The sequence below is a fragment of the Dermacentor albipictus genome, chromosome 10 (assembly GCF_038994185.2).
Source record: "Dermacentor albipictus isolate Rhodes 1998 colony chromosome 10, USDA_Dalb.pri_finalv2, whole genome shotgun sequence".
Classification (NCBI taxonomy): domain Eukaryota; kingdom Metazoa; phylum Arthropoda; class Arachnida; order Ixodida; family Ixodidae; genus Dermacentor; species Dermacentor albipictus.
This window is the reverse complement of record NC_091830.1, coordinates 72,012,109-72,036,293: the sequence shown is the minus strand read 5'-3', so window position 1 is coordinate 72,036,293 and position 24,185 is coordinate 72,012,109. Positions and strand designations below refer to the sequence as shown.

General features: G+C 46.2%; 1 protein-coding gene across 3 annotated transcripts in view; it reads right to left on the bottom strand.

Moving 5' to 3' along the window:
- LOC135899092 (uncharacterized) overlaps positions 1 to 16,711 on the bottom strand; it is a 34,177-nt gene extending 17,466 nt beyond the window's left edge. For all 3 annotated transcript variants that reach the window (XR_011509209.1, XM_065428373.2, XM_065428377.2), the window contains exons 1-3: positions 15,512 to 16,711; positions 13,787 to 14,781; positions 6,587 to 6,943 (exon numbers count right to left, since the gene is read on the bottom strand). Coding sequence is in view for 2 of the 3 variants with exons in the window: in XM_065428373.2 (XP_065284445.1) it covers positions 6,587 to 6,943; positions 13,787 to 14,781; positions 15,512 to 16,251 (2,092 nt within the window). In the remaining variant the exon portion in view is untranslated. The remainder of the gene's footprint in view (positions 1 to 6,586; positions 6,944 to 13,786; positions 14,782 to 15,511) is intronic.
- Positions 16,712 to 24,185: the final 7,474 nt, after the last annotated feature.

The window sequence follows — 24,185 nt, the reverse complement described above, 5'->3', positions numbered from 1 at the left end:
AGACACAACGTATTGCGCACGCAAATACGTTGGTTCATTTGGCAACGCTTCGCGTAACTCCAAACAATGCTCGGTAGCCAGCTACCGACAAAATGCTTTGCCACGAAATGCTTCGATTCCCCCATCGCGACGGATCTACTTAATTATTTTACTTAATTTCCTGCCCGAAACTGTACTGCTGCAGTAAACATCAGTGCCCGTGTTCTCAATAACCTATTACGCTAGAATGTTTCGTAAAAAAAAACAAATCGAGAAATTCTGATGCAGGGCATATCGTTACTTAGAAAGCTTTACGTATAAGTTGCGCATTAGCCTGCGTAGCCAGGGAATCGCAAAGACCACTTATGAATGATAATCTTTGTGAATTCAGCCCCACTTATTTTTCCAACGCCTTTTTTTGCCTGTCCAATCTGTCCTTGAATCTTTCTTATATATATATGTATGTATAATATATATATATATATATATATATATATATATATATATATATATATATATATATATATATATATATATATATATATATATATATATATATATATATATAGCCATCGTCCGCTTCGGGCACGACATCGCTTCAAGAATGCCTTCCTCACGAATGCCATTGTTGCAGATTGCCACGACATGGGCCTATTGCTACATCGTCCTCGGAGCCAACCAACAAGGCGAAACTGGACCGCTCCCAACCTGTGATCTGGCTGCGCACGCAAGGCCTAATATGGATCCTGCTCGACTACTCGTCTGGCAACCTGGAACTGATACTACAGTCATCACAGCCAACGGTGGATTTAAAAGCCAGCCAGCCATCGTCCGCTTCGGGCACGACATCGCTTCAAGAATGCCTTCCTCACGAATGCCATTGTTGCAGGTTAGTTACCTGGCCGGTGCTGCTTCGGTGAAATCTAGCGATTATTGTATCATAGCGATGTCGTGCCCGACAGAGTGGACTGACGCGTTTAAGCGGTTGGTTACTTTGTTTGCAAAAATGTACTTTACTTTGTTTGAGCTGCTACTTGTCCTCGCGGGTGACGTCGAGCAGAATCCCGGCCCAATGTCGAAGGTTGAGGCAGACGCCTTCGCTGCTGCCTTGGAACGAATAAGTAAGCTTGAAGACGCCGTGACTGCTATGCAAGCCGATTGCAAAAATTTCCAAAAGGGACAGGCAGCTGCTTTGGAAACTGCACGCAAACATGCAGAAAATGAGAAGGCTTTGCGCAGTGACTTGATACGTGCGAACGAGGAACGCGCTGCCGCCGTAAACGAAATTAAAGTGCTAAATACGAAGCTAGTAGCGTTGGAATCATCTGTGCCATCTCAACCAGCTGGGGATTCTGGAACGTGTTTGGAAACATTGCGTGACGTTTCCAATCAGCTGTATAAAATATCTTCAAGATGTGAAAATGCGGAAAACCGTATGCGACGATCCAACCTGCTCTTCTTTGGAATAGCAGATGAGGCTAAGGAAAACTGGGCAGCTTCAGAAAAAAAAGTGATAAAATTTTGCTCCGAAAAATTAGGTACGGAATTCACGACTGCGCAGTTTGAGAGGGTGCACCGATTAGGGAAGTTTGCGGAAGGCAGGGTGAGGCCTATTATTGCGAAAATGACGTTTTTCAAAGACAAAGGCCGTATCTTGTCTTCTGCACGAAAACTGAGGGGGGTCTGGTTTTTCAATTCGCGAGGATTTTTCGCCAGCTACTCGGCAGGCAAGAAAGCAGCTAATTGCTTTTGCGAAAACTGAAGCAAAGCCATTTACGTTGTCAACCGATCGACTACGAATTGGGGACGCCATTTATATTTGCGATAGCACTCGGAATACAGTTGTTCCTTGTGTTAAATAGCAGCAAACCACACTGCATGATGTGAACTGTAGGAAGTCAAAGTCACCTGTCATCGCACCATCATCATCATCATTATCAATATCTTTCACAAATATCCGAAGTCTGTTGCCTAAACGCGACGATATTGCCTCATTTCTTGATGACTGCAGTTCAGATATTCTTGTTCTCACTGAAACATGGCTACACTCTGAAATAACAGACAATGAAATATTTCCACATGATAGCACATACAACATTTTAAGGTGTGATCGGACCGAAAAGAGAGGTGGTGGCGTACTCCTTGGTATCAAAAGAACAGTTACCTCACAAGTTATTAATGTAGATTCTAGTATTGAGATAGTATGGGCTGAATGTCAAACCTACAGAAACAAGCTACTGATAGGATGTTGTTATCGTCCTCCCGATGCAAACCAGTACTTTCTTATCGAACTGCGCAATAGTATTTCTAAAGCCCTTGAGCTCTGTCAGGCTGATATCATCTATGTTTTTGGCGACTTTAATTTTCCTTCGATCGACTGGAATAACCTATCATCCTCTTGTCAAACATCAATGGAGTTCATTTCTTTAATGTTAGATTTCAATTTATTCCAAATAATTACCCAGCCCACCCGTGGCACTAACATTTTAGATTTAGTTTTCACTAACACCCCTGAAACAATTGGTGAAGTTGTTTGCTTAGACGGTTTCAGTGATCACAAGCTACTACAACTTACTCTTAACATTCCCTTGAAATATACAGGCGTCTCAAACAAAATCATCCGTGATTACAACAGGGGAGACTATGGCAGTATTAACAAAGAACTTGAGACTTTTCTTTCTGGCACCTTTTTAGCTTCGTTTTCTGCTCGGTCAGTCAACGAAAACTGGCTTCTGTTTAAAGAAAAGCTGTGTGCTTTAGTGGAAACGTATATCCCCCAAATAAGAATAACAGGCGATAGACAGAACCCTTGGTTCACCAAGCACCTTCGACGGCTCAGAAACAAGAAGAAAAGGCTATACGCAACTGCAAAGCGTACAAACTCACCCGTGGTATGGGACAAATATAGCTCATTTTTGAAAGTTTACTGTTCATCTTTAAGAGAGGCTAAAGAAAAATACTACTCTCAAGATCTACCTTCACTACTTAAAAACAACCCCCGAAAATTCTGGCAGGTGATTTCACCCAATAGTGGCTCACATCACATTTCACTAAATGATAGGATTCAAGCTCCAATCAGTGCCAAGGAATGCCCAGTCGTCTTTAATGAATTTTTTTCATCCATATTCACAATAGAAGACCATTCTAATCTGCCGGAAGTCACTGATCTAGATTACCAGTACATGCAATCCATCGATGTAACAGAGGATGGTATCACAGGTCTCATAAATAACCTTAAGTTGACTACTTCTTCGGGTGTCGATAATATTAACTCAAAAATTTTAAAGAATACAGTCACGTTATCTAGTAAATTCTTATGCAATATATTCCGCCAGTCGTTGTCATCAGGCCAGCTTCCCTTAGACTGGAAAATTGCAAAAGTGATACCAGTTCACAAAAATGGTAGCAAGAATTCCCCAGAAAACTATCGGCCTATATCATTGACAAGTATTTGCTGCAAAATGCTTGAACATATCATTGCATCTCACATATATCATCATCTGGAATCAAATAATTTTTTCTTTATTAACCAACATGGGTTTAGGAAAGGTTTGTCATGTGAGACGCAGTTACTAGAATTCACTACAGACTTGCATTTTAACATGGACCATAATCTTCAAACAGATTGCTTTTTTCTCGACTTCTCCAAAGCCTTCGACCGTGTGGCTCACTGTCGTTTAATTTCCAAGTTATCCGTTCTCAAATTAGACTGCTTAACGCTCTCCTGGATTCGTAACTTCCTCACAAACCGTCAGCAATTTACAGTCGTTAATAATTTTACGTCACCCCTTGCATATGTCAGTTCCGGTGTACCGCAGGGTAGCGTACTAGGACCCTTGCTTTTTCTTATTTACATCAATGATCTGCCCAATAACATCTCATCCTGCATGCGTGTTTTCGCCGATGATTGTATAATATATCGACCCATTCGCAGCCTTGATGACCATCGCATTCTTCAAGAGGACCTTCATCTCGTTACCAAATGGTGTGAAGACTGGCAAATGAAACTTAACTCATCTAAATGCCAACTAATGACATTCACGCGAAAAACAACAACTCATAGGTTTTCCTATTATATCAACTCAAATATAGTATCTCAGGCATCAGCATATAAATATCTAGGCGTAAATCTTACACCGAGCCTTTCCTGGGCCTTTCACATTGCAACTATATGCGCAAACGCTTCCAAATCTCTTGGGTATATTCGCCGCAACTTGCGTAATTGCCCGTCTAACATCCGTAAATTAGCATTCGTATCATTTGTACGCCCTCAGCTCGAATTCGCGTCCCCTATATGGTCTCCCTACCATGAATACCTAATCCACATGTTAGAAGCCATCCAAAACCGAGCTAGTCGATTTATTTCCCGAAATTACAGCTACCAGTCAAGCATTACTCAAATAAAACTCGACCTTTCACTTCAATCACTGAGTAGCCGACGTGACATAGCCCTCCTGTCCTTGCTCCATAGATATGTTCACCAAGTCAAGCCATCAAACTTGCCACTGGAACGCGCGTCTTGCACATCACGACGACTTTATAATGATTTAAGCCTCACTCGCATTTATGGCAACACTAACGCATTTAACTTCTCGGCTTTACCACGCGCGATTCGGTTATGGAATTCGCTTCCTAATAGCACTGTCGCTCAAATGAGCAATGATAAATTCAGACAACTACTAAACCTACAGTCTTCATCATAACAAATATATTCATCTGTACATATGTCATGTCATATAATACGTGACTTTCTTGTTATTGTGGTTTCAATTTTGTTTGCTTTATGTACTCGCGCAATGTACGTTATTTCGCGCAAGTGTTACATTGCCTTTTATGTTAGAGTGAATTGCCCTTTTCATTCCTTTTCCGATAACGCTTTGTATTGATTTAGCGTTTTTTTAACACTGTTTGGAAGCATGTGATCATTACAAACATTTTTAGCTCACATTTTTTAGCGCTCATATATATGTTTTCTCTTGTCATTTGTTCAATGACGCCCCCCTTACTCAATGCTCCCCTTGGGGCCTGTAAGGTACTTTGAAATAAATAAATAAATATATATATATATATATAGGTGAAAATCGAAGTCGCATAACCTAGGCCTGCTTTGCTTAGTAGAAGTTACGAAGTAACTGTTTGCACTAATAGCCATTTTCTTCCCTTGAATTTCAAACGCTATATACGAAGCTTTAGACTACTGGCAAAACTTTGGAATATGAAGGAAGGCCAGCGAACAAGTGTCTCTATGTACGAAATGCACTTGAAGGGCGCTTGAACACTGTTTATTCCTGTCAGAGTATCGTTGACAGAACGTTAGGTTGTATGTATCGTATTCTTTGGAAACGTTTCATCTGATCTATTTCTTCTGCGCACCAATTTGTCCTGCCTCAACATTTCTCTAAACACATCGTTGTCTTTAGTTACCACTTCGCCTGACAAGAAGAGGCGATAAATATTGAGAAGCCGCGATTTTTCAGTGCGCTGCTAACGTTGACGTCTACGAACGCAATAACATCATCGCCTCGAAAGAGTCTTGGTTACGGACAACGTTCCAAGCGTGATCATTTTCCCTAGAGCTTACGACATCGAAGAGCTATCGTGGCATGTAGAACAGTATATTCGGAGGCAGCAATTGGAAAATAACAGTGGAGAGCATCTTCCGATATCAACGGTTGACACATTCAGTCAACGTAGCGTTACAAATGGACGACAAAAAGAAAATGAGAATACAGCCGGCTACCAATTGCCTTTTTGTGAAGAGATGAAGAACATTACACAGCAATGCGAAAGAAATTTATCCTAAAAAGAGGAGAAACTAGAAATATTTGCCAGTTTCAAACTGACATTCAAAGTGATAGCCAACGCTGCACCGAAGAACCTCGGACGGAAGCTTGCAGTCCGCTCCGCTCAGACAGCTACATGCACAAAGTTACACAGCAAAACAAAAAAAAAACAATTTAAAATTAAATTATGGGGTTTTCCGTGCCAAAACCACTATCTGAGGCACGCCGTAGTGGAGGGCTCCGGAAATTTCAACCGCTTGGGGTTCTCTAACGTGCACCTAAGTCTAAGTACACGGGTGTTTTCGCCCCCATCGAATTGCGGCCGCCGTGGCCGGGATTCGATCCCGCGACCTCGTACTAAACAGGCCAACATCATAGCCACCGCGCAACCAGGGCGGTTAACAAAAAACACAAAAATGCTATCGTTTGCGCGAACAACGCTCATGCAACAGAAGGCAAAAGGCTGCCCTGCCTCCGCTGCAGAGCCGACTGAGCGGAGCGCCACGGTGCGTCCCTTTGGCTTCGTCGTTTTTGCAGGCTCCTTCCTAGCCTAAATCTCCTTCTCTCCCCTCCCCCCCTCCTCCTCCTCCTCCTCCTCCTCGTCATTTTTCAACATTTCCCCCCGCATCTGCTTGTCTTTGGAATAACGTCCAATGCCACTTCCCAAAATTTGAGTTCGAACTTAACACTCTCCCCTTTCGTCTTTCGCAATCCTTCGTTTATCCGTTACAGACGACAAAAGAATTCGGTCCGGGAGGTGACCGTTTATACTACTACCGTCTCTTTGCATACTATCGCATTCAAAGAGAAAGCTTGTTCCTCACCTTCCGCCTTGTCTTGGCTCCGGAGAAACTCGCTGACCCTGGCCTCGGTCGCCTCCACGCTGTCCCGGCGAAGGCTCCCGCCGCCCTCTCCGCGCGCGATCCACGAGTCGCAGACGTAGCCGTAGAAATCGCCGCACGCGTCCCCGGTGGCGTTGATCAGACCGGCCAGGTAGTCGCGCGCCGCGAGGCACTCGGCCGTCTCGCAGTCCAGGGGCGACGTGCCGGACTTGGCGTAAAGCATGAGCAGCACGCCGGTGACCAGCAGCGAGAGCATGACCGCGCACACGCAGATCATGACGGCTTGCAGGAGATGCTGCTGTCGCTCGTCGACCTCCGTCACGAACGACACGTTCATGGCTGCGCCCGCGAAGGGGACGAATGCCGCCGCTGTCACAGTCGCGAAGTCGCGCGATGCTCGAACAAGTTTGAACCACGCGCGGCGTGGCGCTAGCAGCAAACGTTAGAACCCGATTCAGCAGCGCCGCAGTGGCAACGCAGTATAGTAAGAACACTGTAATACATTTTTTTTACTTGAGATAGCACTTATGGAAGTTTAAGGTGAAGCGGGTGGCGATTGTAGGGTACCCACGGTAGCACAGATTGGACTATGTTTCCATCGTGTTGGCAGAACCAGTTACGATTATTATCGAAGTTGATGCGATTCAAAAGCAAGAAAGGGGCTGACAGATGGAATAGCACACCATGGCATAAAAGTTATGAACAGGGATAAGGTGCCTCAGAAAGGCTGGCCAGGAAGCCTTTCTGAGGCACCTTATCCCTGTCAATAATCTTTATTCCACATAAGTTGATGCGAAGCACTTCTGAAAAGTATGAAGACGCAAATGCAGTGTGAAAGCTTTTTAACTTAATTAGCAGAATTCGGGGGATTCAAACACTTTCCGGGGATCGTCTGTCGGTCTGTGTATCTCTGTATAAGTATTTTGCCGCCAACTTGGGTTACAGTATTCCATGATTTAATGGTTAGAGTACAGGGCTGTCGTTATGAGGAAACCGTATTCGAAATCATCTTTGAACAAACTTGGGTGACACGCATATGATATCGCGTATGTACTGCTCATCAGTGAACCCATTTCACGCCAACAAGAATTAATAGTTATTTGCCCCTGCTTATTGTGTACAATCGTATTGTGTACAATGCGTATTATCATTGATTTCTACCTGTGCAAACATATGCGGGGGAAACTTGGAGGTTAACAAAGAAGCTCGAAAACAAGTTAAGTATTGCGCAAATAGCGATCGAACAAGAAATATTATGCATAGCGTTAAGAGACGAGAAGAGAGATGTGGGAATCAGAGAGCAGCGCCTATAGCCGATAAGCTAGTCTACATTAAGAAGCAAAATGGAGCTAGTCAGGCCAAGCTATGCGCGGGGCAAATAACCGGTGTACCAACAGTGTTACAGAATGGGTGCCAAATGAAGGTAATCGCAGTCGAGGACGGCTGAAAATTAGGTGGGGTGCTGAAATTAGAAAATCTGCAGGCGCAACCTGGAATCAACTAGCGTAAGACAAGGGTAATGAGAGATCATGTAAGAGGCCTTCGTCCTGCAGTGGACATAAAAGTAGGCTGCTGGCGGTCATGATAAAGGGCCGCTCTTCCATATGCCCTATTTACCTCCCTTAGAACACTGTTTATGTGAAACCAAGTATGCGTCGTACCTCAAGACGTCTTTGATGTGAACAAGAATAACCTCGAGTTCTGGAGCGCTAAATTACCTGTGTGTAACGAGCTTTCACCGAAGTGATGTTTAAGCGGGCGCTTTATTATGCGACTTAAGCGATCATTTCCCAATATATTACTTCCTGCCCGAGAAAAAACCGACTAAATCCTATAAAAACTTTTTAGGAAGAACATACTCCCAATATAGAAACGTTTGTCGAGTTAGTTTTAGGTTTTAAATGGAATGCTGTGTTTGAAGCTAAGAATTCTGACGTCTCCAACAATAACATCTGACGTCTCCTGCAATAATATATAAAGTGGTTTCCCCTTAACCTTCAAAGAAAATGCAAAAGGTTCGAAAACCGTTTATTACAGTATAACTTCAAGAAAGGATCAAATTTCGAGATAGGTTTGTTAAGTATTCTTAAATACACGAGAAGAAAGTGATTTCGTGACTACAAAACGACGCGCAATACACTGAATAAGGACAAAGATAGCTAAATCAGAGTACTATATTAATACATTTCTTAGCTCTGCCGGTAACTTCAGAGTTATATAAGAGAGATTCAAGGAAATAATAAATAAAACCCTAAAGAATAGTACGGCACAATTCCAGAAAAATTAGGCCACCGAGAAAGAGATTGCAAACTTGTTTAACAACCACTTTCTTACCGTGGGTGCCCCCTCAGAAGATTCTTCTCACATACCTTGCGAAAGTTATATTACTGGAATGTCCTTTTCCTCAGTATTCTTATCTCCAACAGATGAACGTGAAGTGCATGACGTTATTATGTCCCTGTGGCCCGGATGAAGTCTGAACGAAACTGCTGAAAGCTGTGAGTAACAGCTTCAGTTCGACTGGCACACATCTGTAACTTCATGATGATGACAGGCAAGTTTCCAAACAAAATGAAAGAAGCTAAAGTGACGGCACAAAGGAGGATCATTTGATGATTTAGATGACTATAGGCCTATCTGTATTCTCTCTGTATTCTCAAGGATTGCAACGGTACCACTAATAAAAGAACAACAGGGTTCTCAATGGCTCACAATATATTAGCAGAAGAGCTATACGGATTTTATAAGAATAAATCTGTAGAGACAGCCCTCCTCCTGATTAAGTCACAGTTATACGAAGTAACCATGGTAGTATTATTGGCCGTAGAAGCTGGGAGGCATTCGCTTACTAACTGAATTAAAAATCATGGTGTCAGCGTGCACCCATCACACTCGATGACCGCCGACACTCGCTGTCAAAACGCCGGCGTGAGCAAGCGCGGCGGCAGCAGCGAGCTAAGGGACCTTCGTGCTGTGTATCCCTCCAACGGGAACAGCGGCAAGAGAACAGCGCGCACAAAGGTACGAGCTGTTTGCCGATCGCTTTCCAGATATGGCACGCGAGACCGCGCGCCGCCTCGCAAAGTACGTATTGATGGCGGGGCAGAACCATTCCCCCCCCCCCCTCCCTCCCTCTCTACCTTCCGTCCTCCTCGCTTTCGCGTGCTAGTTTGAGCCGCGATCGTCAGTTCTCCTTTCGCCGGACGCAGTTGCGGCCGGAGCCTAACACCGCCCCCCCCCCCGCCCTATTTCCCACCCATCCCCCAAGGCCTATCGCGGACTCAAGACTGCGCGTTTGCTTTCCGGAAGCGTTCCTCCCTCGCAACCGCTAGATTTAGCCAGAATCGTCGGCTCCCTTCGCGTGCTTTCACTCGCACTTACAGCATACGGCGCGCAAAGACGGTGATATCGCCCTTGGACTTTATGTGGAACATCACGGCGACGGCGGAAATGCGTCTGGAGTGTCCATATAATTGCTATCGCAATAAAAGCGACAGAACTACTAGTTCGCAGCGAATTTCGCTCTCATCCCTGACGAAGCGCCATAAGTGCAAGAAGATAGACGTGATCTCCACAACATGCATGCTCACGTGCGCAGTTCCGAGCCCTGTCACGATATTTCGCGTGTAGAAGCTTTGGACACGTCGGTGCCTACGTGCTAGAGCGTTTGCTTGCCACTGTGCAAAGATTGCTGTTGCTCGCAGACGCCCGACGTGTCGTGTACCGGGTCGCACAATATCTCGCGAAAATTTATTTCCGAAAGCACCACTTTGATATATTGACCATTTGCAAAAAATTGACCGACCACAGGTGCTATTTGGAAAGGCTCTTTGTGGACAATGCACGGAACGTCTTGAGTTTGTACGGAACATCATGGCGAATCACTGGTATGCGCTGCTTTTCAATATACTAGCTTACCCCAAATTTGATCACTGGGCATGTGACACAATTCAATGAGCATCGTTGATCTCAATTTGGGTCACCGGGTGTGTGGAACTGGCTATGTGCCGCTCTTCCATTAACGCGCTTTACCAATGACTTGAGTCACCGGTATGGGCTGCTCTTAAAGAAACCTTACTCAACCCAACTTGGATCCCTAGGTATTCGACACACTTAATGAACATCTTTGATGTCTAATTGGGTCACTGGGTATGGGGAACTATGTGTGTCCAACTGGGTATGTTCCGCTCTTCAATGAAGCCCTTTAACACTAACTTAGGTCACTGAGTATGTGCTACTGGATATGTGCCCCGAGGTATGTGGCGCACTTAAATAAACCTGTTATATGCCAACTTGTGTGGCTGGTTATGTGCCGCTCTTGAATTACAAAAAAAAAAATATATTTCTCAGGTGTTGGGCGGAGTCGAACCCACGTCATAGATATTCAGACACCCTTGTATGAAACATTCACACGCGCGCCACGCGGGCACTTCATTGCGGCGGCGCTAGGTGGTGCCACGTGTCCTGAGGGAATTGTGAGAGAGCAACCTGGCTGGCCTACGCGCCTCACACGTGACGTGTTTCGGCGGTGGCATTATGTTTTGTCGATACGATGCTTCAATGCTAATGGCAGTAATGTCGAGATTTGTCGTGGTATGGGATCTGTCGGATTGTTTAAACTTTTATTCATTTGCGCTATTCTTTTTTTTTCTGTTCTGTAGCAAGTGGCGACCGATTAGGGTACCATATGTGGTGTGACACTCCGAGGTCTATTGCACCACTGCAGCGCAAGGCTAGTGACACGACGCTAGGTCACCTCGACTGCATATTTAATGCGATTAGCATTCTTAAAGTACTTCATGAACTTTCAATGGACTATCTATCTATCTATCTATCTATCTATCTATCTATCTATCTATCTATCTATCTATCTATCTATCTATCTATCTATCTATCTATCTATCTATCTATCTATCTATCTATCTATCTATCTATCTATCTATCTATCTATCTATCTATCTATCTATCTATCTATCTATCTATCTATCTATCTATCTATCTATCTATCTATCTATCTATCTATCTATCTATCTATCTATCTATCTATCTATCTATCTATCTATCTATCTATCTATCTATCTGTGCTTCTAACCGTTTCGCCCCAACTTGAGTCACTAGGAGTGGGTACACGCCCACAACGATAACCTTAATCTCCCTTGCTTGAGTTTCCTTTCTCGAAAACTCAGTGCACGTTACTTTCCCGTCGAGAGAGCTGTGTCACGCTGGTAACGCGCAAGCCTTCCGTGACTTCGAAGTGCCGGGCTCACCACGTTAAACAAAGGAAATGCGGGCAAGCCACATGACAGTTATTGTTGTGGGACAAGATACAACATAAATCGCGTAAACTTTTTAAGAGTGCAGGTTCACGGTCTATTTGGTAGGGCTACCCGTCTTACCAAGACAGACAGACAGACAGACAGACAGACAGACAGACAGACAGACAGACAGACAGACAGACAGACAGACAGACAGACAGACAGACAGAGACAGACAGACAGACAGACAGACAGACAGACAGACAGACAGACAGACAGACAGACAGACAGACAGACAGACAGACAGACAGACAGACAGACAGACAGACAGACAGACAGACAGACAGACAGACAGACAGACAGACAGACAGACAGACAGACAGACAGACAGACAGACAGACAGACAGACAGACAGACAGACAGACAGACAGACAGACAGACAGACAGACAGACAGACAGACAGACAGACAGACAGACAGACAGACAGACAGACAGACAGACAGACAGACAGACAGACAGACAGACAGACAGACAGACAGACAGACAGACAGACAGACAGACAGACAGACAGACAGACAGACAGACAGACAGACAGACAGACAGACAGACAGACAGACAGACAGACAGACAGACAGACAGACAGACAGACAGACAGACAGACAGACAGACAGACAGACAGACAGACAGACAGACAGACAGACAGACAGACAGACAGACAGACAGACAGACAGACAGACAGACAGACAGACAGACAGACAGACAGACAGACAGACAGACAGACAGACAGACAGACAGACAGACAGACAGACAGACAGACAGACAGACAGACAGACAGACAGACAGACAGACAGACAGACAGACAGACAGACAGACAGACAGACAGACAGACAGACAGACAGACAGACAGACAGACAGACAGACAGACAGACAGACAGACAGACAGACAGACAGACAGACAGACAGACAGACAGACAGACAGACAGACAGACAGACAGACAGACAGACAGACAGACAGACAGACAGACAGACAGACAGACAGACAGACAGACAGACAGACAGACAGACAGACAGACAGACAGACAGACAGACAGACAGACAGACAGACAGACAGACAGACAGACAGACAGACAGACAGACAGACAGACAGACAGACAGACAGACAGACAGACAGACAGACAGACAGACAGACAGACAGACAGACAGACAGACAGACAGACAGACAGACAGACAGACAGACAGACAGACAGACAGACAGACAGACAGACAGACAGACAGACAGACAGACAGACAGACAGACAGACAGACAGACAGACAGACAGACAGACAGACAGACAGACAGACAGACAGACAGACAGACAGACAGACAGACAGACAGACAGACAGACAGACAGACAGACAGACAGACAGACAGACAGACAGACAGACAGACAGACAGACAGACAGACAGACAGACAGACAGACAGACAGACAGACAGACAGACAGACAGACAGACAGACAGTGCCTGGAAACTGCATGAACTACGCTAAGTATCCTAATTGCACTGAAAGAGATGGCACGACATGAATGTACATATTAAAATTGCACTTAGCCAAAAGGGGCAAGACACGATGTCCGCAAAATGTTTGCCAATTTCGGCCCCGTCTAGCTGACCTGCAACGCGGGGCCGGTGAGACGCGACATGAGAAACAAGACTTACGGATGAGTCGGATTACTAGTTCAGATAAACACCGCAAAGTGGGTGAGCTACTCCACGGCGCTATACGCAAGGTAACTTTTGTAACGCTTAATAATTATGTTTCAAAGCAAATTCGGGGCTCCGACGCAGGCGGGGTGTCTGGCTCTTCACAAGACAACAGTTTTGGAACTCCCTTATTTCAAAGCTCCTTCAGCTATTTTTGCATGGCGTACGAAAAGCGTTTTACTCACCATAAAATGACCATTGAGCCGTGGAGCCGATGGCATCCTTCCCTTGAGCATCCACGGGGGACGCCAGGTGCGTTTCGTTGGCCGGCCCTGTAGATATCCCTGTGTCGTCTGCCTTAGCCTCCTTCGGCACACCTCGCATTTGTTCACCGAGACTTCTGCGATGCGTTTGCGCTAGCTTCGGTGGCTCTGGATGCGTTTCTTGCCGCGGGGCTGGTGGCTGGTGCGTTTGCTGATCCACGGCAGCCTTCCCGCCTCCGGCTACGTCCTTGTCTCGGCTCGCCATCTTGTCGTCCTCGCCGCTAGACGTCGCTGACGGGACGGCACACTGGACCTTCCACGGAGCTGAAGCATAGGCTGCCGCCTCGGTGGCCTTCCCGTTACGCGACGTATGTGGAACAACTTCCTGGCTCACTGCAGGAACGGCAATGCCAACCGGGGCGGCGACCGACCAAGTCGGCTGGTTTTGAGATCTGGTCGTCGAGTCAGCAATCGTTGTGTCCGGTGGTTTGCTATGTGGAGCCAGCGCCGAACTTGGCGCCTTGGAAATGACCTCCTCCTCTCCCGGTGCATGAGCAGGAGCTTGGCCATGGCTCACCGCCGCTACAGCTGGACCATCAGATGCCGCGCTTGTGGAAATCCGTCTAGAGGAATACCGTCTGCTGGAGGAAGCCCGTCGTTTGTGGGATGTAGACGACGCATGGTCCTTGGACGCCGTCACGCCAGGCATTGTTGTCGATGACGAAGACTGGTGGCTTTCCTTCGTGGAGGCAGGATCAACTGTTGTCCCGGTGATCTTAGCAACCACGGGCGCCGGGGCAGCAGGTCGGACTTGGTCCTGTGGCGCGGACACTGCAGCTCCTAGTGCACACGGTCCAGTTGTCGAAGCCGTCGATGCTCTACGTGTCGCTTCTGAGAGGCTGCTTGTTCTGGGCTTGGCATGACCTTTCTCGGCCTGTGTTATGGCGTTCGCATCCCTCTCGGGCAGGCCCTTGGATCTGGTGAAAAAAGAAAGATCGTTTTTCAGATCCAAATATTTTATATTGTTCAGTGTATTAGACAGCGAGAAAGATAAACCTGGCGAGATTGCCACGATAAATGCACTAAATGCACATGAAGCAAATAGATGACAAAGAAAAAGCAATATTAAATAACGTGAAAGCTTGTACCTGCATAATCCAATACACTAACAGAAATACCCTTGCTAAAGCGCTTCATGACTAGAGTTTAGTGACACATGTCCTTTCGCGTCCTAACCACACTCGACTGTGGAAGTTTGCCTATCACGAACGCAGCCAGCCCCCTCCTCAATTAGTGAGTGACAATCTGGGTGCGTCAAGGAGAGTATGGTAGCCGTTACATTTATTTCTTTTGAAGGTAAGAAATTAGGCACGAAAAGAAAGTTTGGAGCACATGAAAAAGACATCGACTGAAGGCGCACACATCAAAACAGAACCAGCGTCGAGTTAGATTTGTAAGTCAACGCTCGTCCTGTTTTGATTAGTGTTCCTTCAATACTCGATTGTGTTCTTTTGCATTTTTTACGTTGCAAACTTCGTTCATAAAGAACCAACTAAGCTACACTCGTGTTCTTCTGCGCTCAGAAATCAAAACATCACTATCGCATGCACGAAACCACGGAACCAACTTGAAAATACAGCTCTATTGTCTTCAACAGGTTTTAGCGCATACCACTGTATAATATACTGTCTATATGCCGGCCCTCACCTGGCTGCATAGGAGCTTGGCCTCGGTTCTGTGTGACCAGCCGCCTCATTGTGCTCAGTCTTTCCCGAAGAGCTGCTCGTTGCAGGTTTGGTAGCATCTTTCTCAGCGCGAGCTTCGGCAGTCGCTTCCTGTTTGGCTCCTTCGTGTTTGGTCCGTTTCCTCTTCGAGGATGACGATGACGACGACGACGACGACAACGAAGTTTTCAAAGCAGTACTTTGGCGCTTGCTGTCGCGCCTCTCTGAGGACCGGCGAAGCGCCATCAGTTCCGCAGGCGCCACTATGACGTTGCCTTTTAGGTCCGGGGAAGTCGCACCGCCATCCGCGACATTTGGCCCCTTCCATGAATGACCCGAGGAACGAATTCCCAAAACGGACCCAGCAGACGTTCGCCTCACACCTTCGCTGCCTTCGCTGAGGCTACCGGCGGATGATCTGCGCCGCCTGGACATTTCTCCGAACTTCGCGCCTCCGCGGCCTTCGCTGAGGCTACCGACAGATGTGCTGCGCCACCTGGACAATGCCCGATGGTTAGTGACGCCGGAAGGGGAGAAGCCCTCGGTCTCAGGTTGCTGTCTATCATCGAAGCTGGGTTTATTCGGTGGCCTGAAGACGCGTACTTCTGCTTCTGGCACTATGGACGCCCTCATAGCCGCGGCTCTGGCTGAGGGCTGCTTCTGGCTCTTGTAAAGCGAGGACTTCCGGCGCTTGCTGCCCGCGTCGGCGCCCTGGTCTTCCATGTATGCGACGAAGTCGGCTGTGCTGTGGAGCGCTCGAAATCAGACCGGGAACACGGCACGAGACGAGGTTCCTCGCGGAGAAGGCGTGAGAACGTGCAGTGCACTGGCTGCTGTTGATGATGATGATGGTGGTGGTGGTTACCCAAGCGCTGGCTCATGTCTAGGCTCCAAGCTCCGGTCATAATGAAGAAAAGAACAGTTTTAAGAAGATCTTGTACTAACAATGAGAAAGTTGCAAATTCAGTATACTCTAGTGACGGGTTACTTCAATGCAAAAGGGAGAAAAAGTGAGTGGCGGAATAAGCTATTGGACACCGCGACATTCATATTTGGAATAATAGAGGAGATACGCTGGTAGATTTCGCGGTAAGAAATAGACTCATCAGAGACACCTCTACGTTTCAATGATGCGGAGAAACCGTACTCCTGGGCGTTGTGCAGGACTCAAAAAAGGGTAGATGCGTCCCGAGTGTTCTCCAAGAAAGTGGAGTTGATTGTTATTCTCATGAAGCCCGAGTCGTGTGTGTTTTACAGATCGATGCATTTCAGATGGCATTCATGATTTAGTGGTTTTGTTGCCCGTCTCGGTCCCGTCCGGTGCAGTGACAGCTGCTGCGGGCGTTAATTTTGGACGTTACTCATTTGTATTGCTTTATTTCTGTGGCAAACGTTTGCTGCCGTCGTCTACTCACGAACCTTCGTTTGATTGTGCTGTGTTTGTTTAGTACTGGCATTTATTGCGCTTTCTTGGCAGAGTACTCTGTTTTTGGGGTCTCGGTTTTGTTTCGCTTTGCTTACACGGCGTTTACGCCTTGCAGCGGGAATGAAACGCCGTTTTCTTTGCGTTCGTTTTGCTGGTGATGATACAGTCGTTGTTGTTGTTGTTGTAGCCTGTGATGCGTGTGGCGCCTACCCACGATGGGGGATTGGCCAAGAAATGGGTGGATTATTCGAAATTGTTATGAAGCATAAGTTTCCTAATAGCTATTGAAATAGCATTGAATAGCGCAGAATTACCTGTTAAATAAAATCAGGAAGGTCATATTGAATGAGTAATAATTAATTTAAAAGTAAAATAAAAAATAAAAAGAAAGGAATTTAGCACGGCATTCGTTTAGATTCCGTAAGAAACGTTCGCACAGCGAAGCATGCATCCCTGCGGCTGAATCCCAAAGTGGACGCTCCGAACGAAAGAATTGCAGGTTCTGTCAAGTCCAGGCCAATTCTTCGAAAAGGTATTTCCAACCACCTTTTCCTAACCGCAGTAAAGCGGCGACAAGATAGAAGAAAGTGGTGTATCGTCTCTTCCTCATTACAAAAAGAGCAGAGGGGCTGCTTGGTAATGGTAAGGGCTGCGTTCTTTTGTTTCTTTTAACACTTTACCTTGTGTTCCTGCGCACATCTTGTTTTGCTTTACACGTCCAATACCTCGCGAAGCATTCTCGAGAAAAAAAAAACAGCTACATACGAGGGCAGCTAGTGCCATAAGAAAAATTCAAGCGATATAGTGTAAGACACCAGTGGTCGTCCACGCACAGCTAGAGGGATTTTTGCATCGCACCATATACTGAATATGAGATAAATAAATAAAAAAATTACAAATATCTGCTCATGCATCCGATCACGAGGTGGCAGGTTTGATTTTTCTGTAGCTGGCTGCAGCTTCCACAAGTCCACAAGTCCACAACACAGGGTGGAGTTATATTCAACTGAATAGTGCAGTTAAAATTTTGTCTGTGAAGATGACTACATGGCGTTCTAAGGTGACCAAAACTGGACTTGGCAAGCTTAGAAAAAGGTTACTGAACCGAAGAGGCCCGAATGCGAGAGAATGCGTGACGTCACACTGCCAAGTCAGTGCATGAAGTTTCGCTGTGAAATTCAAAAGTGAAAAACTTTGGCTTTCCTTTGCTCTTTCTATAATGAAACTCTCACTATTAAGTTAATGAGAACAGAGTCTAAACTGACTTAGTTGTTTCACATTGGTGTTCCTTCAAAAGCCACCACTGAAGCACTCGGTGTACGGGCTGGTGATAAGGATTCGGCCCATCCCATCTCGGCCCCGTTTTTCGTGTCGAGAAATCCAAAAACTTGACGCATTTTCCCTGCTGGCCGTCGCTGTTCAGGATAGCCCATGATGTGGACTTTGCCCAAACGGACGGATGAACAAGATGCAGGCGGCTTGTTCGCCTCCCGAACAGGAGCGCCGCCTGTCGTCACCTGTGGCGGATGGTGCGGACAGGGACTTGGTTGACACCGTTAATCATGCATGTATGGTGAGTGTCATGCAGCGATCATGCAATTACAAACGAGCTGTATTCGTTTGTTAATTGGCAATGCTGTGGAGACCTTTACGTGCCCTTGTTTTCCCATCCATGGTGAAACTGGGTTCGGCCGCATGTTTCTGGTGGAAATGGCTAAGGACGAGCTCAAGTCATTCGCTAGACTTTTCGTATTCTCATTGACTGTACCTAACATTTTGTTGCATAGAGTGCCTAAGCTTCAGTTTTGCAATAAATGATTATTATTTTGTGTAACTAAATGCATTATACATTGTCTACAGTGTTCTTTGTATTCCGTAGTAAGTGAACTTGGCCATTTTTTATTAGAATTCAGGATAATAGAGTGGCTCGGAAGGGGTCAAGGCAGTTTGTGCTTAATTGTGTACAGTGACCAATAAATCATCTTCGCAAAAGATCGATGTGCATGCTTGCAATGCGGTGAGGGAAGTGATATTTGGAAAGTGTTCAACTGGAGACCGGCCCAGCAAAACACGTCGAGGATAGCTGAGAGACGAACGAGATGCGTGTCCAATGTGGGCGAGAAAACAATGGACCACTTGAACTCTTGAAGCGAAAAGTGCATCATTCGTTCGAAGGTTGCCGGTCATTACAGAGACGGGAAGGTATCACCTTTCTTTCTTTCTTTATTGATTTATTTAAGACAATGAACAGATTGTCTTAGGGGACACGGCTAAAGGCAAAACATTTGCCTGACTAGGCCGTGCCACCCGTACATTGGCAGCAACATGGCAGTGGCAGGCTTTCAGGAGGTCACACATGAAATTAAAGTAGTACACATTTTCAACACTTGAGTACACAATTCGCGTAAGAAAAAAGAAAATAAAGGTTAAAGTTTATACAGTTTTCTAATCAATTGAAGCACAACAACGACAAAAAAAAGTATGTACGAAATTTTCCACACTTGTAGCTGAAAGGTTAAAGTTTACACAGTTTTCTAAAAACAACAACAAGAAACATGAACAAAATTTTCTATACCTGTAGTTCAACATTTCTATTAGTCTTCGGATAGTAACAATTCTTTTACCGTTTTCTTAAAGCTTTGCTTTGATATTCCAGAATTTAGCAGGTCCAATACCAAGGGGTAGTCGTTTAGAAGGTTAGGAAGTTGAACTGCTAGTTTTTGATCTCCGTATTTCGTTCTGCAACGTGGTTTTCCTATCAGAGTTTTTCTGAGGTTATAATTTGTCGTTCTGCCATGGTATTTACTTTGGAAGGAACATTTGTCTTCCCAGAATTGCCGTGAAATTTCGAGGAATAATTTGTAAGTGTGAAGTTTTGATGCTGTTAATATTTTGTATTTGTTATAGTATAGTTTAGTGGTATCAGTACGTTCTAAGTACCTTGAACTGATAAAGACTGTCGGGGGTAGCAAATGCAGTTTTCTCCTGGCCCATGTCGTCGACGGCAATTTGCCAGCAACCGGACTGTAGGTCGATGGAAGAGAAATAGGTGGCCCCGTAGAGGCAGTCTAGAGCGTCATCAATAAATGGCAAGGGTAAACCTCCTTTACTGTGATTTTGTTTAAGTTGCGATAATGTACAAAAACAGTTCCACGTTCCATTCTTCAGGAAGAAGAAGAAGCCATGGAGTACGAATGCACATCGCGTCAGCTCCGCATTTTCTTATGATTCTCGGCGGAAAATGGCATTTTGTGGAGAAATCCATTGATCATCAAAAGAACAGGTGCCAAGGACCCCAAGGATACCATTCTCTAACAGTTCGGCCCCCTTTTCGGCCGTCAATCGTTCATTCCTCTCGCTACGCGTGGCGGGAGATCTACGCCTAACGCGAACGCCTCGACACCTCGAACGCCTCCGCCGCAGCGGTGGCTGAGAGAGCTCGGCGTACCGCGCCGACGGAGATACCCAGGCCCTGCTCCATGATGGAAGTCGTGAGCGTGGAAGGCGAAGAAATGCAACCGGAGGAATTCGGAAATTAATGAGGCTGGTGAGAAGTTAGAAGAGGCACAAAGAAGCGATGCAGTGGTGGGGCTGGATTGGCGGGACACAAGCAGCAGGGAAGAACCTCTTTTCCGCTCAAACCCGATCATTGCCACAGACCCGAACCCCTTTTTCGAGTTAGTCTAGACCTTCTTGGGCCGTTTCCTGTGTCGGGCTCCAAAAATAAATGGGTCGCCGTGACTGCCGATTACGCTACGCGGATCACGATCCCAAGAGCCTTACCGACAAGTTGCGATACTGACGAGGCTGATATTCTACTCTCACGTCGCTGACTTTCTACTGTACGTTATCATTTTAGTGCAGGGTGGTCCGCGTCAATTACTAACTGATTGCGGCCGCAGCGCTCTCTGGGCAGTCGTCGAAGACACCCTCCGCTCCTCCTCTACAAAGCACAAGTTCATCACGTCATACCACCCATAGACCTATGGCCTCACGGAGCGCCTCAACCGGACCATCACCGACATGCTTTCGAAGTACGATGCGGTCGACCAGGCCGAGCAGGATCTTAATTTACCATATGTCACATTCGCGCATAATTCATCGTGTCATGACACCGCCGGCTATTCACCATTCTATCTATTATACGGCCGAGAGCCCGCGTTGCCCTTGGACGCCTTTCTGCCCTCGCCCGCACGTTCTGCCACTGAATACGCCCGCGACGCGATCCCACGCGCGAACCACTCGTGGGAGCTCACCCGCACCCGTCTAGACGCCTTAGAGGAGCGTCAGAGATACGTATAATTGTCACCATCACGACATGCACGTTTCTCCGGGTTCTCTGGTGCTTCTATGGTCACCCATCCAACGTGCGGGATTTTTCGAAAAGCTGCTGTCACGTTACACTGGTCCATACCGTGAGGGGCAACAAGGGACCAATGTCACATAGGAAATCATACCCACTGAAACTCAGCGTTGTCGTCAGCTGCAAATGATATCGTTCACGTAGTGAGTATTACTACACGCAGCGAGCCCTACCACACAGCTTTCACCACGGATGTGTAGCTTGAGCAACGGGACGGGGCTTGTACTGCCGGGGCTGATAATACGGAATAGCCGCCATAGTGTGGCTGCACTGAAGAGGAGGAAGACGACGTGTTCCCGATTGATTTGAGGTCGCCATTTTGGCCGCCATTGTTATACGTGTGTGTATATTGTAAATAGACTTGTGCATCACCTACACGTAACAATATTATATATAGATTATAAGCCTCTGCAAGTCAGCCTCTCTAACACTGCCCCTGTTCAGGGCCCACCTGTGCGGCTACTATTGGAAAGTAGGTCATGCAGGCCCGCCATGGTTGCCCGACCTTTTCAAGACACTGTTGGGCATAGAGTTTCCTGCAATAATTACTTATTTAGTTAATAGTTAATTATTGCATGAAACTCCATGGTGTTGGGTACGTGGTAACTAGTGGTTTGAACTTACCACTTGCGCAACATGCGGTGAAGGCCTGCTTACTATGATTCATTCCTGTATATTTTTATGGCTTGGGTCCAAGAGAGTCCCTTGATGCTCCCTCCGATTTTTTTCCTTCCTTTGAGTTTGATGCTCGCGATCAGTGTGGCTGACAGCAAATATAGCTCTTAGCTGTATCATTGCTGAAAGTGGGCACCTGCACTTATTGCACGTAGTGCCATAGATGAAACTTCTGTTGATTTTTTGAGCGACGAGTATCTGCGAAATTCTCAACGCTTAGCACGATGTCCGACAACTCAAAAAAGAGAAATAACCGAAACAGTGAACCAGGCCATCTGCGCTGATATTTCGAATGATAGTTAAGAAGTAACGTTACGTAAAGTGAATTATTCCTTTGTGCACAATGTTAGCAGAGTCCACTTTTGTTTACTAGACGAGCCTTTAGAGTGCACAGTGCCCAAAAGAAAGAACCGCGTTCTATTTTGATGCGCTAAAGAACGCTCGCGCGCGCTGCCCAAGCAAGAGAGCTTGCGCCCACCGCGTACGTTTCCTTGCGCGAACACACAAATAAGAATTTTGGCATTACTGAATGTACTTGCAGCATATCGCACGCATACTTGCAGAACTGAAAGCTCTGTGATTTAGTAATTATTCATGGTAAAACTGTATAGCGCACAAAGTACGAAGGACACCAGTAGTTTACAAAAAAGAAAAAAAAAAGACGCTCGTTTGTAAACTACTGCCCCCTTCATTTTCTTGTGCGCGCTCCACTTTTACTATGAATCACACTTACTCATTGCTTATAAGGTATTGTGATGCATGTGAAATAAGGATCTCATATGCCTACATTAAATTATGGGGTTTTGCGTTCCAAAACCACTTTCTGATTACGAGGCACACCGTAGTGGAGGACTCCGGAAATTTCGACAACCTGGGGTTCTTTGACGTGCACCTAAATCTAAGTGCACGGGTGTTTTCGCATTTCGCCCCCATCGAAATGCGGCCGCCGTGGCCGGGATCCGATCCCGCGACCTCGTGCTCAGCAGCCTAACACCATAGCCAATGAGCAACCACGGCGGGTGAACTGATATGCTTAAAGGGAAACTTAAGGGAAATATTAGGTCTACGTTGGCTGTTGAAATACAATTCCAGAAACTTCGCAACACTTGTTTCGTGCCAAGACAATACTGAGTTTAAGAGAAAATAGCGTATGAAGGGTCCGTCTACCTTTAGTGCCATTCAAATCGCCCGCCCGAGCGGCGGAGTGGCGGCGTTACATACCGTCCTTGACTAGTGTTTCTACATACGCTCGATTTCCTCCCTAACTTTAGATTCTGTTCTTCAACCATGCACCCACCACCGCTGTAACGCCCCAAAGGCCCTGAGAGTAAATAAATAAATATACAGGGTCGTCATCCTTGCCTGCCGTGGGTGAGTAAAACGGCGTTCGACAGACGGCGCTACAGTCCCTTGGGCAAAACGCAAACGCGCGGCCGCGGAGAAGCCGAGCCAAGGCAGAGCCATAGAGAAAGAAATTTCAACAAGAGCGGACACTCCCATAGAGCCCAGCGGCCGAATTGACTGTAGCGCACCAAGCGGATGTTGTTGACTCTTTCCGGTTTCGGTTTTGGGCGCGCGCGTTTTGAACACCAGTTGGTGCACGCCGCGCCGGCTCCGCTGCTCGGCGCGGCATTTATTTTTTTTCGCTTCTGTGAAACCTCGCGTGGCCTTGGCGTGGAATCGCTTCATTAATAAGCAGAAATGATTGCGATTGACCTTTACAGACTGCGCCGAATCTGTCAGCTGCAATTTCATAAAGAAAACGAAAGACGTCTTCTGAAATGATGAAATGTTTATTTTGCTCTATATAAATGCTCGTTCCGGGCTTCTTCTGCATTCATCCAAAGTTGTGGCACCAGGTAAGCAGCAGTCATTGCCGTACGATGCTCCACCGGATTCCATCAGCTGAAAGAAAGTAAATTACAAGCATGTATCATTTTGGTATATTGACCTAACAGGAGTATTGCGTGTAGAGGCGAAACGTGCGTAAGTGGTGAATGAGTGGCATTACAGATATATTCACTTTTAGGTACATTTCGCAGCAAAGACTCCTCCCAAACAATGCCATAAAATCTGAACATCCGATTTTCAAGCACCCCTCCTTTCCCGGGCATTATTTCCTGTACTTTAAGTGCACAAATACGCGGGTGACTGCGCGTTTCCCAAACAACTTGGCCTCAGTCGACACGATGG